General features: G+C 35.7%; 1 protein-coding gene across 9 annotated transcripts in view; it reads left to right on the forward strand.

The window, feature by feature from the left end:
- Positions 1-15,739, forward strand: part of CAMSAP2 (calmodulin regulated spectrin associated protein family member 2) — a 113,093-nt gene that overhangs the window by 75,658 nt on the left and 21,696 nt on the right. For 5 of the 9 annotated variants that reach the window (XM_043568182.1, XM_043568173.1, XM_043568175.1 and 2 more), the window contains 3 exons: positions 7,389-7,421; positions 10,239-10,380; positions 10,691-10,830. In XM_043568182.1, the coding sequence (XP_043424117.1) occupies positions 7,389-7,421; positions 10,239-10,380; positions 10,691-10,830 (315 nt within the window). The remainder of the gene's footprint in view (positions 1-7,388; positions 7,422-10,238; positions 10,381-10,690; positions 10,831-15,739) is intronic. The other 4 variants (XM_043568177.1, XM_043568179.1, XM_043568178.1 and 1 more) reach the window with 1 other exon arrangement.

Genomic DNA, 15,739 nt, shown 5'->3' on the forward strand with positions numbered 1-15,739 from the left:
AAATTTTTTGGTGTAGTTGCATGAACATCTCATATTTTTATTTGCTAAATCTGGCAACCCTACGTAAAAGATCTCTAAAGTTTATAGCCATGACATTAAGCCCAACATTCATTCTTTTAAGGGGTTTGTACAGAGTGCTATGGCAAAATGAGTATAGACAAAGTAGAATAGTTCTGCCACTGATTAAATTCATGACTTTTACCAAGGCACTTGACCTCTCTGGGCCTCATTTTCTTTATCTGCAAAAATTTTAAAGTTGAATTAAATGGCTTCTAAATTCTGTGACTAAAATGATTTTCAAATTTTTCCTTCTCAGTATATTAGTATAAGTAAGGAATTCAAAGCAAAAGGTTAGTGAAAATATTAAGCAGTTGGTTATCATAAAGTTTCATATATGTATATGTTACTTGTAGTTTTATGATAACTGTGGAATACCTAAGAAGGTTTTCTAGAAGATGTGGGACTTGAACATGGCCTTAGTAGTTTTTATGATATTTGCAAAGGAGGACACTAGGTCATAGGGAATAACATAAGTTACAAGTAAAATGTATATTTAGGAATTGGTAAGTAGACCATTTGGATATTCATGGGTTTATATTCCTAAATTTACAGTAGTAGCTCTATAGAGAGTAAAGTTTGTTTCTCACAGTATTAAAAGATACATGTCTACTCGGTGCAACATTCTTCACTTTTAAAACAGAAATACTGGTGAGATATTTTATAGAAGGGTGGGAATTGGATTAAGGAATTGCCTTTGGAGAAAAGAAATTAACTGAGTTCTAGTTGCTTTTCATTTAAAGGTATAGTCTCAAAATAGACCACACTTTCCCCAGTGAGACAGTAGGTGAATGCTTCTACATCTTTGCTTGATTACCTCAGCCTATGTGAATTTCCACTTTGACCCAAGTTCCTTAGCAATTAAAAACTATGACCAACTTTTAAAATTCTTTTTATTCAAACAGTACTTTAGATACTATTGGAAAGAAATTTTTTAAAATAACATCAACTTTTTATTTATTTTTTTTATTTATTTTATTTTTTTTTTTCAATGTTTATTTATTTTTGGGACAGAGAGAGACAGAGCATGAACGGGGGAGGGGCAGAGAGAGAGGGAGACACAGAGTCAGAAACAGGCTCCAGGCTCTGAGCCATCAGCCCAGAGCCTGACGCGGGGCTCGAACTCCCGGACCGCGAGATCGTGACCTGGCTGAAGTCGGACGCTTAACCGACTGTGCCACCCAGGCGCCCCAAAAATAACATCAACTTTTTAAAAGTTTTGTTAAATCCAGTTGTTTTTGTTGTTTGTTTTTTAAGTAAGCTCTAAAGCTCTGTGTCCAATGTGGGGCTTGAACTCACAACCCCAAGATCAAGCAAGAGTCACATGCTTTACTGACTGAGCCAGCCAGGCACCCCAGAAGAAAGAGTCTAAAGTCAAATACATTTGGGAAATGCTGCCTTGTCTGTGCCCCTTTAAAAATGTTACAACCCATTTTAGTACATTGAAGGCCTACATAAGAAGCCTGTTTCTCAAATATATTTAATCTTTGACCTCTTCTGTGAATGACTTCTACTAACATCCTGTGGAATTACTGTTATTTGCAGCATGCTTTGGGGAACATTGATTTGTAACCTATAATTTTGTAATTGATGAAGTTGTCTATTTCATATATAAATATATAAAACATTTAAAGTTCTAATATAGTACATCATTCTCAGATACATCATTTGATTTGATTCTTAGACTTATTTACCTGGTTTCTTTTCATACCATTATTTCAGTCAAATAATTTTGAAGACTTCACCTGCCTAAATTAGATCATTTTTAAGGAATTCTACCCCTAAGATTCTATTCTATAATCATAGTTTATTCTTGTGTGGACTTCTGTGGTCAATGCTGATTCTTTCTTTATACCTATTGCCAATGTACTATTTTTCTTTCATAGTCATTTACTTGTGGTTACTGGTAAAGCAACTTCCCAATCTAGAATATGCCTGTGTTGTATTATCAACCTATTTAGTATAGTTAAATGAGGAACTTAGCATTTTAAACATATTTAAAATTCAGAGATGGTACCGTGATATTTTTTCTCCAAGCAATATTTTACAAAGATGGCTTGCCCTAGAGAGATGTAAATATGAGTTAGGTATGCTAGCACTATGATTTTCATCTTTGCCTAAGAACATTGTAGAACAGATTTCTTTAACAGGTATATAGGTGTTGTTGGATATATTTGGATACAGACTCAACAAAGATTTGGACTGGTATAGACTTAATATAACATTTTTTTTCATGTTTATTTTTGAGAGAGAGAGAGAGACAGACAGACAGACAGACAGACACACGAGTGTAGGCAGAGGAGGGACAGAGAGAGAGAGGAGATACAGAATCCAAAGCAGACTTCAGGCTGTCTGCGCAGAGCTTGACATGGAGCTCAAACTCTCGAACCGTGAGATCATGACCTGAGCCGGTTAGGTGCTTAACTGACTGAGCCACCCGGGTGCCCCCTTAATGTAGCTTTTTAAGAACATTTATTTTGAAATATTTCAGACTTCTGAAAGGTTTCAAGATAGAAAAGAACCCTGTATACTCTTGACCCAGATTCATCAGTCTAACATTTTGCCGCATTAATTTTCTCTCTCTCTATATGTGTGTGTATGCAGGTATGTATGTGTGTATATACACACACACACACATATACATCATACACAAACACATATGTATGTAAATGTTTCTGAAACATTTGAAAGAGGGTTGCACACATCATATCCCATTACCCCTTCGTACTTCAAGGTGTATTTCTTAAGAACAAGGCTGTTTGTTTATATAATCAAAGTACAAGTGATTTAATGTCAGTATCATACTTTGATCAGACTTAGAGCCTATATTCCACTTTCGTCACTTGTCCCAGTTGCATTCAATTGTATATTATAATTTTTTTTCAGTACAAGATCATGTCATGTATTTAGTTGTCATATCTATAGTCTTTAAACAGGACTAGTTCTTTAGCTATTCTTTTTTGCTCGTGACCTTGACATTTTTAAAGAAATCCCTCCATTTGTTTTCTTCTGATATTTCCTCATAATTAAATTGAGGGGTTGTTTTTTTTAGACTGGAATGCTATACAAGTTGTGTCCTTCTCACAGTATTATATCAAGAGGCACATGATACCCATTTGCCCCTACTAGGTGATGTTGATTTTCATTAGTTGGTTAAGATATTGTCTGGTTTCTTAACTTCATGGTTATTATTTTTACTTTTACAGTAAGTAATTTGAGATGACATACTTTGATATTTACATTTGACCCTTGAAAAATGCAGGATCTTAGGGGTGCCAACCACCCATGCAGTCAGAAATCTGATTATAACTTTTGACTGCCCAGAAATTTGGCCACTAATAGCCTACTCTTTTTTTTTTTTTTTTAATTTTTTTTTTCAACGTTTATTTATTTTTGGGACAGAGAGAGACAGAGCATGAATAGGGGAGGGGCAGAGAGAGAGGGAGACACAGAATCGGAAACAGGGTCCAGGCTCTGAGCCATCAGCCCAGAGCCCGACGCGGGGCTCGAACTCCCGGACCGCGAGATCGTGACCTGGCTGAAGTCGGACGCTTAACCGACTGTGCCACCCAGGCGCCCCACTAATAGCCTACTCTTGACTGGAAGCCTTACTGATAACATGAACAGTTCATTAACACAATATTTTGTATGTTATATGTGTTTTATACTGAATACTTATGATAAAGTAAGCTAGAGAAAAAATGTTATTAAGAAAATCATAAGGAAGAGAAAATACATTTCCAAGATGGTACTGTATTTATTAGAAAAACCCATGTGGAAGTGACCTGTGCAGTTTCAAGCCTGTATTGTTCAAGGTCAACTGTACTAATTTTAATTTGCTCAATACTACAATGTGTATATAATAGTTTCAGACTCTCTATGTGTATACCAATGTGAAAAAGAAACCCGCTAAGGAGTTTAAGATTTGTTTGCAATTCTTTTTTCTTCTTCTTTTTTGGTTTGTTTTACCCTTATAATGCTTTTATATGTTTCCCAGTTTTATTGAAATATAATTGACATATGGCACTGCATATTGGTTAACATCCGTCATCTCATGTAGTACAATATAATTCTTCTTTCTTTAGATTGATAATACATGGTCAAAATACTGTGTTCTGAAGTTGCTTGGGTTATTCCTTTGAAATATATTTGGGTTTATTGGTTTCTGTTTTCATTTAGTTGTAGTGACTTTTTTGCACCATTCTTGTTGATTTAATGTTGTTTTTTTGAATATATAGAACATTATATGATTTCCAAATTATATTAATTCCAAAAGTCAAAACTCAACAAAAGTGATAATCAGAAAGGTATTACTCCCTCCCTTTATCTCTTCTACCTCTTTCCTACGCCTCACTCCCTGCTAACCCTTGTAGGTAACCAGTTGGTTTATCCTCATTTTTGTTTATTTATATATATGTGTGTATGTATGTGTGTGTATATATATATATATATATATCACAGTATTATATATTGTTTTATATATAGGTAACAGACATATAACAGATATATATACTGTTTTATATATATATATGTTTTTTCTCCTCTAACAAAATATATTTAATCTTTTGCAATTTGTGTTGTTCATTAACAGTATATCCTAGAAATTACTCCATACAGTCCCTAGATACCTTCCTCATCCTTTTTTTGCAGCAGCACAGTACTCTGTTGTGTGTATGTACCATAGTTTATTCTACCACTTTCCTATGGGCATTTAAGTGTTTTCTAGTATCTTGCAATTACAAATAATACTACAAAGAATAATGTCCTTCTGTATTCTTGGATTTTCAGGGTAAATACCCTAGGACTTGGATTGCTAGATTGGAAGGTAAATGCATTTGTAGTCTTGGTAGCTAGTGCCAAAGTCTCCAAGGGGTTTGTATCATTTTACACTCCTGTTGGCAGTGCAGCATAGCTCTCAGACCTACAAAAGAGAAGACATTTCGGTCTCACGAGTCGTGAGGTGACAGGTCACAGCTCTAACTCCTTAAAGAATTCCAACTTTGTGAGGTCTCCAGGAAAGGCCCGGTCAAACCAGCATCCTCCCAAAGTGGCTTGAGAACACCTAGAAGAAGTTCAGGAATTATCCCAAATCCCAGAGAGGTTATAGATACCCGGAGGATGACATAGAGCTATTTGGGGAGTATTAATGGCAAGTCCTAAAACAACTAACCGGAATTTACGATGAGTCATACATATGTGTGTTGAAGACCGTGCAAAGGAATGCTGGAAATGGGAACTATTCCAGAAAATCTGAACTGCCCAGGTTGGCCCCTGTCATCAGTAAGGACTTAATAAAAATAAGAAATTTTTCACTTGTTGTCTGTGGCCTTTTAAAATGTTTTGGTCTCATAATTACATCTTAAAACAGGATTTGAAGTTGCTGTTTGCCTGGTTCTCTGAAAAGTAAAAGGAGGGGAAGTTGCTATTCGCTTCAGAAATACAGTTGTCCTTCAGCAAGGAAATTTTGCTGTATATTTGAACTTATTGAAGTATGCGTTTATAACCATGAATAGCATAGATATTTATTTGTTCTTTTAGTATATTTACTTTTTTTTTAGTCATATTTCCTTCAAATAGCCAATCTATATGGTTTTCCTGTTCCCTTGAATACGATCGCTATCACTAAATTAGGTCAGTGGAGAGGTGGGAAGAAGGCCAGAGCAGTCTGAATTAGTGAAAAGTCACATTGAATATTTTACAAGATATATGGAGTAACTTGAACCTTTACACCTCTCCTGTTTTGAATAATTGGCAATAACTTGCTTTTTATCAGTTTCCGTGGATTTTTCTAGTCTCAAAAAGAAGAAAACCCGTTTTTGAAGTTTCTGTTATCCGTTGGAATCCTGACACATTCTCAGTGGCTTCCTTCTTTTTGCTTCTGCTCTTATACTTTTTATGGTTATCATAACTGCAGTTGCCAAAGACTTCTGGTTAAATGACAGATTAAAATATATGCAACAGAATTGTTAAGGTTATTCCTCCTGATGCAATAAGAAAAACTTACTGGACATGTTCTCTCTTTATGGAAAGTTGGAATTTTTCTGAGTCTTGAGATGACATTTTTTCTGATTCTTGAAGTTCTTGAAAATACTTTATTCATATTATTTTCCAAATAGTCTTATTTTTACAGTTAATTTTATGTAGGAAAAACTTTTTTTTAAATTTTATTTTTAAGTAATCTCTACATCTAGTGTGGGGCCTGAACTCACAATCCCGAGATCAAGAGTCACACGACTGAGCCAGCCAGGAGCCCCTGTAGGATAAACTTTCTACATAAAAGTTGAATATGAATTTTAATTCAGACCCCATTTAGTTTGGTTCATTCAACAAATGTTTATTCAGGGCTGTTAGAAATTGTGCTAGGAAATACAGAGTTAAACAATCACAAATTATTCATATTAACTGAAATTATGGGTTTATTGTATTTATCATTTTGAAGAAATAAAATTATATTCTTTGGGATACCTCCAGATAGTAAAATTAATAACATTTATATTCTCTTTATGTAAGTAGCTACTTGCCCTAGAGACTCTGTAAAAATCTTAGTAAGAATTGCCAACTAGTCTTCCGTCCATTAATTAAATGAAATTGTCATATAGTTGAAAGAAATTATGTTTTTCAAGTCTGCAATGGGGTTTGCTTTATTCGTATATTTACTGATACAGTCTTTCTTCTTTTCCCTTGGGAAAGAAACACTGCCTGATCAGACTTGCTTTACTAATGTTTAAGAATGATAATGATTGCAAATCTAGCTCTAGAATCTTTCTACTTCCCTTTTTGTGATACAGTTTTTTTTTTTTTATTTTTATTTTATTTTTAATGTTTATTTATTTACTGAGAGAGAGAGAGAGAAGAAGGAGGAGGAGGAGGAGGAGGAGAGAATCCCAAGCAGACTCTGCACTGTCAGTACAGAGCCCGATGCAGGGCTCAAACTCATGAACTGTGAGATCATGACCTAAGCCAAAATCAGAAGTCAGATGCTTAACTGACTGAGCCACCCACGTGCCCCTGGATTTATTTTTTAATATGATGTGTGATTCTAGAACTCAGAAATAAAATTCTTTGCTGCCAAAGTATACAGAATATCCTGAATATCTGAAAAATGAATTTTTGTATTGGGAGAGGAGATGAGGGGAGGAGAAGGTGGAGGTCTTTATTAGTAGGAACCTGTATATTTAAAGTATTAATTAACATTTAAAAAATACTATGAGAACTATAACTTGGAACTCCACTTTCAGAAACTTTACTGTCACTTGTTAATTAAAAACCATTCTGATGAATTTTCCCTTTACCTTTTGCTTTCCCTTTTTTCCCTGCTGCTTCCTCTGAAGTCTCCTTCCAAATGGTTTTGGAAACTGGTTCCAGTAAGTTTGCCCAACTACTTCAACTTGCTCTCCAGAAGTGTAATTACAGAATGGTATTGTTTATGTCTTGCTGGTATAATCATTTCCTGTAATTCTGTTAGTTGATGCATAGAGATTGGATTTTATGGTATTTGATCATAATGTAAAATAAAGAGATAAAAAAATCTGGCCAAAATTTGGATTAGAAGCTTTAAAAATAGTTTAAGGTAACCATTATTTTGCTAGTCCTACTGATATTTACAGACTGTCGGTAAATAGGTATAAAAAAAATGTATGGATAGAGATTCTCATTAGTTTTAATAACTTTAGGAGAAAAGTGAGTATGAATTGTATATGTAAATTTTTTGTATTTTAAAATATTTTTGAAGGAATCATTTCCTTTCAGCCTGAGTTGTAGGGTACATTTTTTGTTTGGTAAAAAGTGACATATTCCCTGTGGTCCTACCAGTATTGGACCTAAACTGTATTCAGTTCTGATTTGACCTGAAGGGTGATTCTTTCAGGATTAAATCTGGGTGGATAGACCACGTAAGAAGTATTTTATGCCCTCAGAAATGAAAATATAACTTAGAAATACAATATAATGTTGAAAGAGAAAATATGATGCCCTTTTAAATGCTAAATTTCTCAGTTTGTAGAACGAATACAGAATGTCTCCATGCAGTAACTTTATAAAGCCATATAGTAAGATAAAGTGCAAAAGACTCTATAATTCTCATGAACTGCAAATGGGAGTTGTACAGGACTTGAGGATTAAGTTGATTTACCTGATACATCTTCTAGGATATAAGCTTCAGGAAAATGTTTTAGCATACCACTCATAAATCCCTGATAGTCTGTTCTAAACCATTGGCATTTAGTGCTAAAGCCTCACAAGGCTTTGTGTGTGTGCCTTGTACAGAAGTGCTACTTGGCAGCAAGCAGTAGGACAAGTTACACAATTCAGTTCTTTGTTTCATGACCCTGAGCGCTCACTCAGTCCAGTTCAGACCGTAGGCTGAAAACGAGCTACTCCTAGAGATCTGGGAAGTTTGGGAATGAGCCCAGCCAGTTTGGAGGATTTCTGAGAGGGAGACTATTTTGTTTCTAGCTGGCCAGAGAAAGGGGTGTAAGGATCTGGAACTGTGGCTTACTTACCAAATGTGAGAAGGGTAGCTTAAGGCTAGAAGATGCTACTGGTTGATTTCTTCTTTCTTTCTCTCCTCTCCCTTCACCTCCTCTCTCCTCTTTTTTCATGGTTGAATTTTAAACTGTCTACTAGCAGCAAAGTAAGGGAGTTTTCTAAGGATATTAAAATCAATAATCCATTGAAGAATTTATATAATGCATGTATGTAAATTTTTTCTGAATATAGGTACTCTGAGTTTGGAACATACCATTCAGTGTGGATGCCTGGTGTGCACTGATTAAAAAGAACAAGCTCTCTGAAAATCTTCAAAAGGAAAAAATGTTCCATGAATCTTGGGTAGACAGAAATAGGAATAAATAATTCTTCATTAATGCATATACTTTGCTGAGGGATATCACTTCACCACCTAATAGTAAATATTCTTTTTCAGTAAATTATTTTTCTGTTCTTATTCTCACAAAAGTATTTTATTTCATAATTATATTTGAATTATAAAATGTAGAGATGACCAGTTCAGATGGAGTTAGAAGAAAAGTTAGTTTTGGTTACTTTTTAAAAAACTTAAAATGTCAGTAACCAATATAATCATACATTTTCCTAATAAAGCACTTCGGTATGCATCTTCCTTAAGTCATCAGCATTATTCTCTTGGCTTTAGGAGAGCTAATAGCTAGTAGCAGGCCAGCCTTTCGTGATTGCTGGCTATGTGCCCAGCAGTGTGCATGGCACTTTACGGGCATCACCGTACTTCCTCCTTCAGTGATCCTGTGAAATAGGTACTATTATTATCCCCATTTGACCTATGGGGAAACTGAGAAACGAGAGTTTAAATGATTTGTCCAAGATCACAGAGCCAGTAAATGTCAGAAACAGGATTTGAACCTAGGTCATCTGACTCAAGGGCTTGTTCTTGTCACCACTGAGTTCTACAGCACATCTCGGTTTTTAGAAAACTCTTGTAAAGTTGTATCTGGTCACACCAGGCAGTCTTTGGAAAACAAAGATTTCTTCTGTTTTTCTGAGGGGGAACAGAAATCCTTACATTTGCTCTGTCATTGAAGAAAACCTCACTTGGGAGGGTTTTTTCAGTTACACAGTTACTACACTTCATTTATGTTATCTTAACATTCAGATACCAAGCCAGAATATCTTGGTGATATTCCAGTTCCTCAAAGTGATATTTCTTATTGCCAAATTTCCTGTAGGAATAGTATCATATTCTTAGACCTGCTCCCCAATTTTGAAAATTCTTACAATTCTGCTCAAGTGGCACTCTTGCTCTTCCCATAAAATAACTTGTGGTCTAAATTCTAGCATTAAAATAAATGCATTTTATTATCTGCAAAAGGACAGAACTGACAATTTGGATACAAAGTGTTCAGAATCTATTTTGTGATGCTTTTATATTTAAATGTTTAGGCTAAATGTCATTTCATATAATTTGGCAATATCATGTTATATTAAGTACTTTGGAACTATAATGCTGTTGCTCTGCATTTTACTTTGGTAATATTTGGTATTATTTAGAAAAGAAGGATGTTGGTGAGTAGTTTTTATTTCTCTTGATTTGTATTACTGATATAATCTACAATACTGGTTTTTTTTTCCTGTATGTTGGCTGCTAGTTACTGATTTTCATCTCTCTCTCTCTCTCTTTTTTTTTTTTTTTTTTTTTTTTTTTATTGTAGGCTCGTTATAGGAAGGAGCAAACATTGCTCAAGCAATTGCCTTGCATTCCATTGGTAGAAAATTTGTTGAAAGATGGTACAGATGGCTGTGCTTTAGCTGCTCTTATTCATTTTTATTGTCCCGGTGTGGTCAGATTAGAGGGTAAGTGTTCCAGTGAAATCTTGCTGGACTACAGAAAGATGGTAACAGATATTAAGGCAACAGTAACAGTATTTAGTAAGTAATGAAGGCTCTTTAAAGAACCTTCTTACGTATCACCCTGAGGAAGATAGTTGAGTAGGTGTGGTAGTGCTAAGTCTTTTTGTGGAGTGGCCACTATGTTTGTATGAGTGTGTAAACCAGATTCCACATAATTGTGTGTTTGTTCTAAGCCACTAGTTACAAAATGAATATGAAATGTATATTATCAAATTAGCCCCAAGTCATCACCTTGCTCTTTTCCTATTTGAAGATATTTGTTTGAAAGAAACCATGTCTTTGGCCGATAGCCTGTATAATCTGCAGCTGATTCAAGAATTTTGCCAAGAATATTTGAACCAGTGTTGCCATTTTACCCTGGAAGACATGCTGTATGCTGCTTCATCCATAAAGGTAATTTGTTCTTGGGTTTTTTGGGTGTTTTGCTTTAAGTTTTTGGAAAAAATATAACTAGATATATAAATGGCATAGGTTAGAAATTAACTGTAATATTAGTCAAAAGAGCTTTTGAAAAAAGTTTTATTTTTCTGTTTATTTTATGTCTGTGTGTGTGTGTGTGTGTGTGTGTGTGTGTGTGTGTTTAAATACACTGTTAGCTATAGGTTTCTTTTACAATATAAAGCTAAACTTAAAGTTATAGTACAAAATTGATCTATTGCCCTAATGTTAGCACAATGGAGGATAAGCCACTACATGTTTCTGAGTCTTAGGTAGATGCCAGTACAGCATAAAGGAGGGAGCATAAAGGAGGTTCTGGTCACTTTCACCGCTCAACAGGACCATGGAATATGTCCAGAAGAAGGAATCGTTCAGGTCCCAGGACTTGAGACAAAACCTAGGGAAAGAAAGAAGGGAAGGAAATGTGAAAATAGTCTGGAAATGAACCTTTTTAAAAGGACTTCAATTTCATGAGTGTGTGCTTTGCTTCAGAATATCATACACACACTGCCTGTGAGTCTTAGGCCACTGCTTACGGCCATTCTTTCAAGAACTATTTAGTGAGCACCTAGTAGTATTCTGGGTGCTTGGGATAATTAAGTGGACAAAACAAAGATCCCTGTTCCGGTGGAACTTGCTTTGTAGTAGTGAAGAGAGATGTGTGTCAGGCATAACTGCTTCTGAGTGAGTTAAAAAGCAGCCACTTGTCCCAGAATTTCCTGAGTGAGTTAAAAAGCAGCCACTTGTCCCAGAATTTCATGATGTGACACAATACCTCATTATTCCCAGCAGCCCATAGCTACAAGGTTCTTTTATGTCTTTTATAGACCTAAATTGACCACTTCTGTTTCAGGATTTTAGGAATAAATCATCTGATAATAGATTTTTTTAAGTCTGGCTGAGAGGAACAGCTTTTTTATCATTCCAATCATAGTGTCAGCCTTAACAGAAACTGCTAATGGACCCCTCTTACCATAAGATTAGTGCCTTGGGGTTATTTAAATTCTTATTCTCTGATACCTATTTTTTCTTTCACTCATTTCTGGATCACCACAGGTAGAAGATAGAGCCAATGGTAAAGGCATTTCCAAAATAAGCCACTATTTCTATTGACCAAAAATAGTGCCCACTCCCCACTATCTGATGCATCAGAATAGAAACGTTAATTTATTTTGATCAAAATGGAAGTTGGGGAATAACTGTTTCCATATATATTTTGTTAATGCCTTTTCTTAAACTTGTCTGTTAAAAAATTTAAATACTACCCCTGTAATCACAAAGAAAAGAAATCATCTCATTAAATACATGGTGACATAAGATCAAGAACATTTGTTTAAGTTGTTTACCTTGGACTGCCAACAAATAACATGTAGCCCTGACGTTTAAATCAACTTGGGCATGATCCAGATATAAAGACATTTTCTTACATCAGGCATAATTTAAAATATATAACTGACAGATACACCTGGCTAGAATCAAAAAGACAAGAAATAAGTGTTGGAGAGAATGTGGAGGAAATGGAACCCTTGTGCACTGTTGGTGGGAATGCAAATTGCAGCCACAGTGGAAAACAGTATAGAGGTTCCTCAAACAATAGATCTACCATACGATTCCGTAATTCCACTACTGGGTATTTACCCAAAGAAAATGAAAACACTCTGGGGCGCCTGGATGGCTCAGTCGGTTGAGCATCCGACTTCGGCTCAGGTCGTTATCTCACGGTTCATGGGTTTGAGCCCCACATCAGGCTCTGTGCTGACAGCCCAGAGCCTGGAGTCTGCTTCGGATTCTGTGTCTCCCCCTCTCTCTGCCCCTCCCCAGCTCATGTTCTGTCTCTCTGTGTCTCTCGAAAATAAACATTAAAAAAAAATTGTTAAGGGGCACCTGGGTGGCTCAGTCGGTTGAGCGTCCAACTTCAGCTCAGGTCATGATCTCACAGTTCGTGAGTTCGAGCCCCGTGTCGGGCTCTGTGCTGACAGCTCTGAGCCTGGAGCCTGCTTCGGATTCTGTGTCTCCCTCCCTCTCTGCCCCATCCCCACTCACGCTCTGTCTCTCTCTGTCTTAAAAAAAATTGTTAAAAAAGAAAATGAAAACCCTAATCCAAAAAGAAATATGCACCTTATATTTATTGCAGCATTATTTACAATAGCCAAGATTTGGAAGCGGCCCAAATGTCTGTCGATAGATGACTGGATAAAGATGAGGTGTGTACACACACACACACAAACACACACACACACACACACACACACACACGTTACTCAGCCATAAAAATTAATGAGATCTTGCCATTTGCAACAACATGGATAGACCCAGAGGGTACAGTCCTAAATGAAATAAAAAAGAGAAAGACAAGTACCGTATGGCCTCACTCATATGTGGAAGTTAAGAAACGAAACAAATGAACAAAGAAAAAAAGAGACAAAAAACCCCCAGATACAGAGAAAAAACTAGTGGTTGCCAGAGGGAAGGTAGGTGGAAGGATGGGTAAAATAAAGGGGCTTAAAAAAAAAAAAAAAAAGTAACCGCAGAGAAGGCTTTGGTCACTTTCCGTATTCTTTGGTAAATTATTAGAATCACACCTTTGACTTCCATTGAATATTTGAAGACTTCAAACCTTTAAGGGATTGCTTGGTCTATGATACTGGGCACCTTGTTACTTGGTTAACTTTAATAACAAGTGTTTATGAGAATAAAGGGAGTAGTGAGCACTCTCTTCCCCTCTTGGTGGATGTATAAACTGGTATGGTCCTTTTCGACACCAGTGTGCCATTGTCTAATCAAATTTGAAATGCACAGAAGTCATGTATGAGGATTGTTTATGGTGAATAGTTAGAAACAATTCATCTTAGGAAGGACATAATTAAAATATTTTGTCATATAGCTGAGCTGGTTGAAAGGAAGGAGGTGTAGGTATTTTTTATTGATTCAGAAAGCCCTCCAAGATGTTATTAAAGTACCAAACATAGTATGATGTAATTTATATATTAAAAACAATTTTTTTTGTATTTGTATGCAAATCAATGCATGGAAAAAGGTCAATTAGAAAGATAAACACAAAACTGTTAACAGTGATTTCTTCTGAGTGTGATTAGAATTTAGGGGAGAGTAGTTAAAGCATAATTTAAATTCTGTGTTTTTTGTATCTTAATTTTTTAGCATTGTTTACATTGTTTAAGAATGTTAATATACAGTTGTCTGTCTTTTTTTTTTAATTTTTTTTTTAACGTTTATTTTATTTTTGAGACAGAGAGAGACAGAGCATGAACGGGAGAGGGTCAGGGAGAGGGAGACACAGAATCTGAAACAGGCTCCAGGCTCTGAGCTGTCAGCACAGAGCCCGACGCGGGGCTCGGATTCACGGACCGTGAGATCATGACCCGAGCCGAAGTTGGCCGCTTAACCGATTGAGCCACCCAGGCGCCCCTACAGTTGTCTGTCTTAACTAAAAGGAAAGAAAAGCTTTTAAGTGAAATTAATTTGGTATCATGCCTGGAATATGGTAACAGATTTGTTGCTGTTTAATTATCATAAATCCAGAAAGAAATTATTTTTTCTAAGCTTTAGTTACTGGGAAAACTGTCTCTTACTATGCTGACATCTTGTGGTCAAACATGGTATCTTCCAAAAAAAATACCAAAGTATTTTTTCCCCTGAGCTTTATTGAATATAATTGACATGCAATATTGTATAAGTTTAAAGTGTGCAAAATGATTACCGCTGAGGATTTGTTAACACCTCCACCACATAACATAATTACCATTTCTTTTTTGTGGTGATCTACTCTTTCAGCAACTTTTGAGTATACAATATAGTATCATTAACTATAATCATTAGATTCCCAGTTATTCACTTAGAGTTGGAAGTTTTTACCCTTTGACCAAAATTTCCCCATTTCCCCAACCGCCCAGTCCCTGGTAAATACCACTCTACTCTCTGTTTCTGAGTTCAGGTTTTTTAGATTCTACAGATAAGTGAAATCATACAGAATTTGTCTTTCTTTGTCTGACTTATTTACTTAGCATAATGCCCTCACGGTACATCAGTGTTGTTGCAAATGGCAGGATTTCCTTCTTTCTCATGGCTGAATAATATCCCGCTGTATGTATGCATCACATTCTCTCTACCCATTGATCTGATATTGACAGACATTTAGGCTGTTTCCATATATATATATGTATATATATATATAGATATATATGTATATATATATGTGTATATATATATATCTATATATATATATCTTGGCTATTGTGAATAATGCTGCAATGAACACAGGAATACAGATTTTCTCTTCAAGATCCTGGTTTCCGTTTCTTCAGATAAATACTCAAAAGTAGAATTGCTAGACCCATATGGTAGTTCTATTTTTAATTTTTTGAGGAATTGCCGCACTGCATCCCATAGTGGCTGTACCAGTTTACATTCCCACCAACAATGTATAAGGGTTCCCTTTCCTCCACATCCTTGCCAACACATCCTTGCCAAGATAAGATTATTCTTATCTTTTTGATGATAGCCATTCTAACAAGTGTGAGGTAGTTATCTCCTTGTGGCTTTGATTTGCATTTCTTCCATGTTTAGTGATACTGAACACCAGAGTCCTTCAAATATTAATTTCTTATCAATTGACAATTTAGTTGAACACTTAGTGTTTTTCCAAAAGATCTAGACAGCTTTCAGTTAACTGTACACTAGTAGAGTGCAACCTAGGACCAATACTTTAAATATAATTTTGTACTTTGGCTTTAGAAAATACCCTGTGGAGATAAGTGTAAAGAAAAACTGTAAATCATGGTGATCTTATTCCCAGAGATATTGCCTGTCAACAGTTTGGTATTTTGCCAGGTGACCTTTTGTTATA

Source organism: Prionailurus bengalensis, chromosome E4 (genome assembly GCF_016509475.1).
Source record: "Prionailurus bengalensis isolate Pbe53 chromosome E4, Fcat_Pben_1.1_paternal_pri, whole genome shotgun sequence".
Classification (NCBI taxonomy): Eukaryota; Metazoa; Chordata; class Mammalia; order Carnivora; family Felidae; genus Prionailurus; species Prionailurus bengalensis.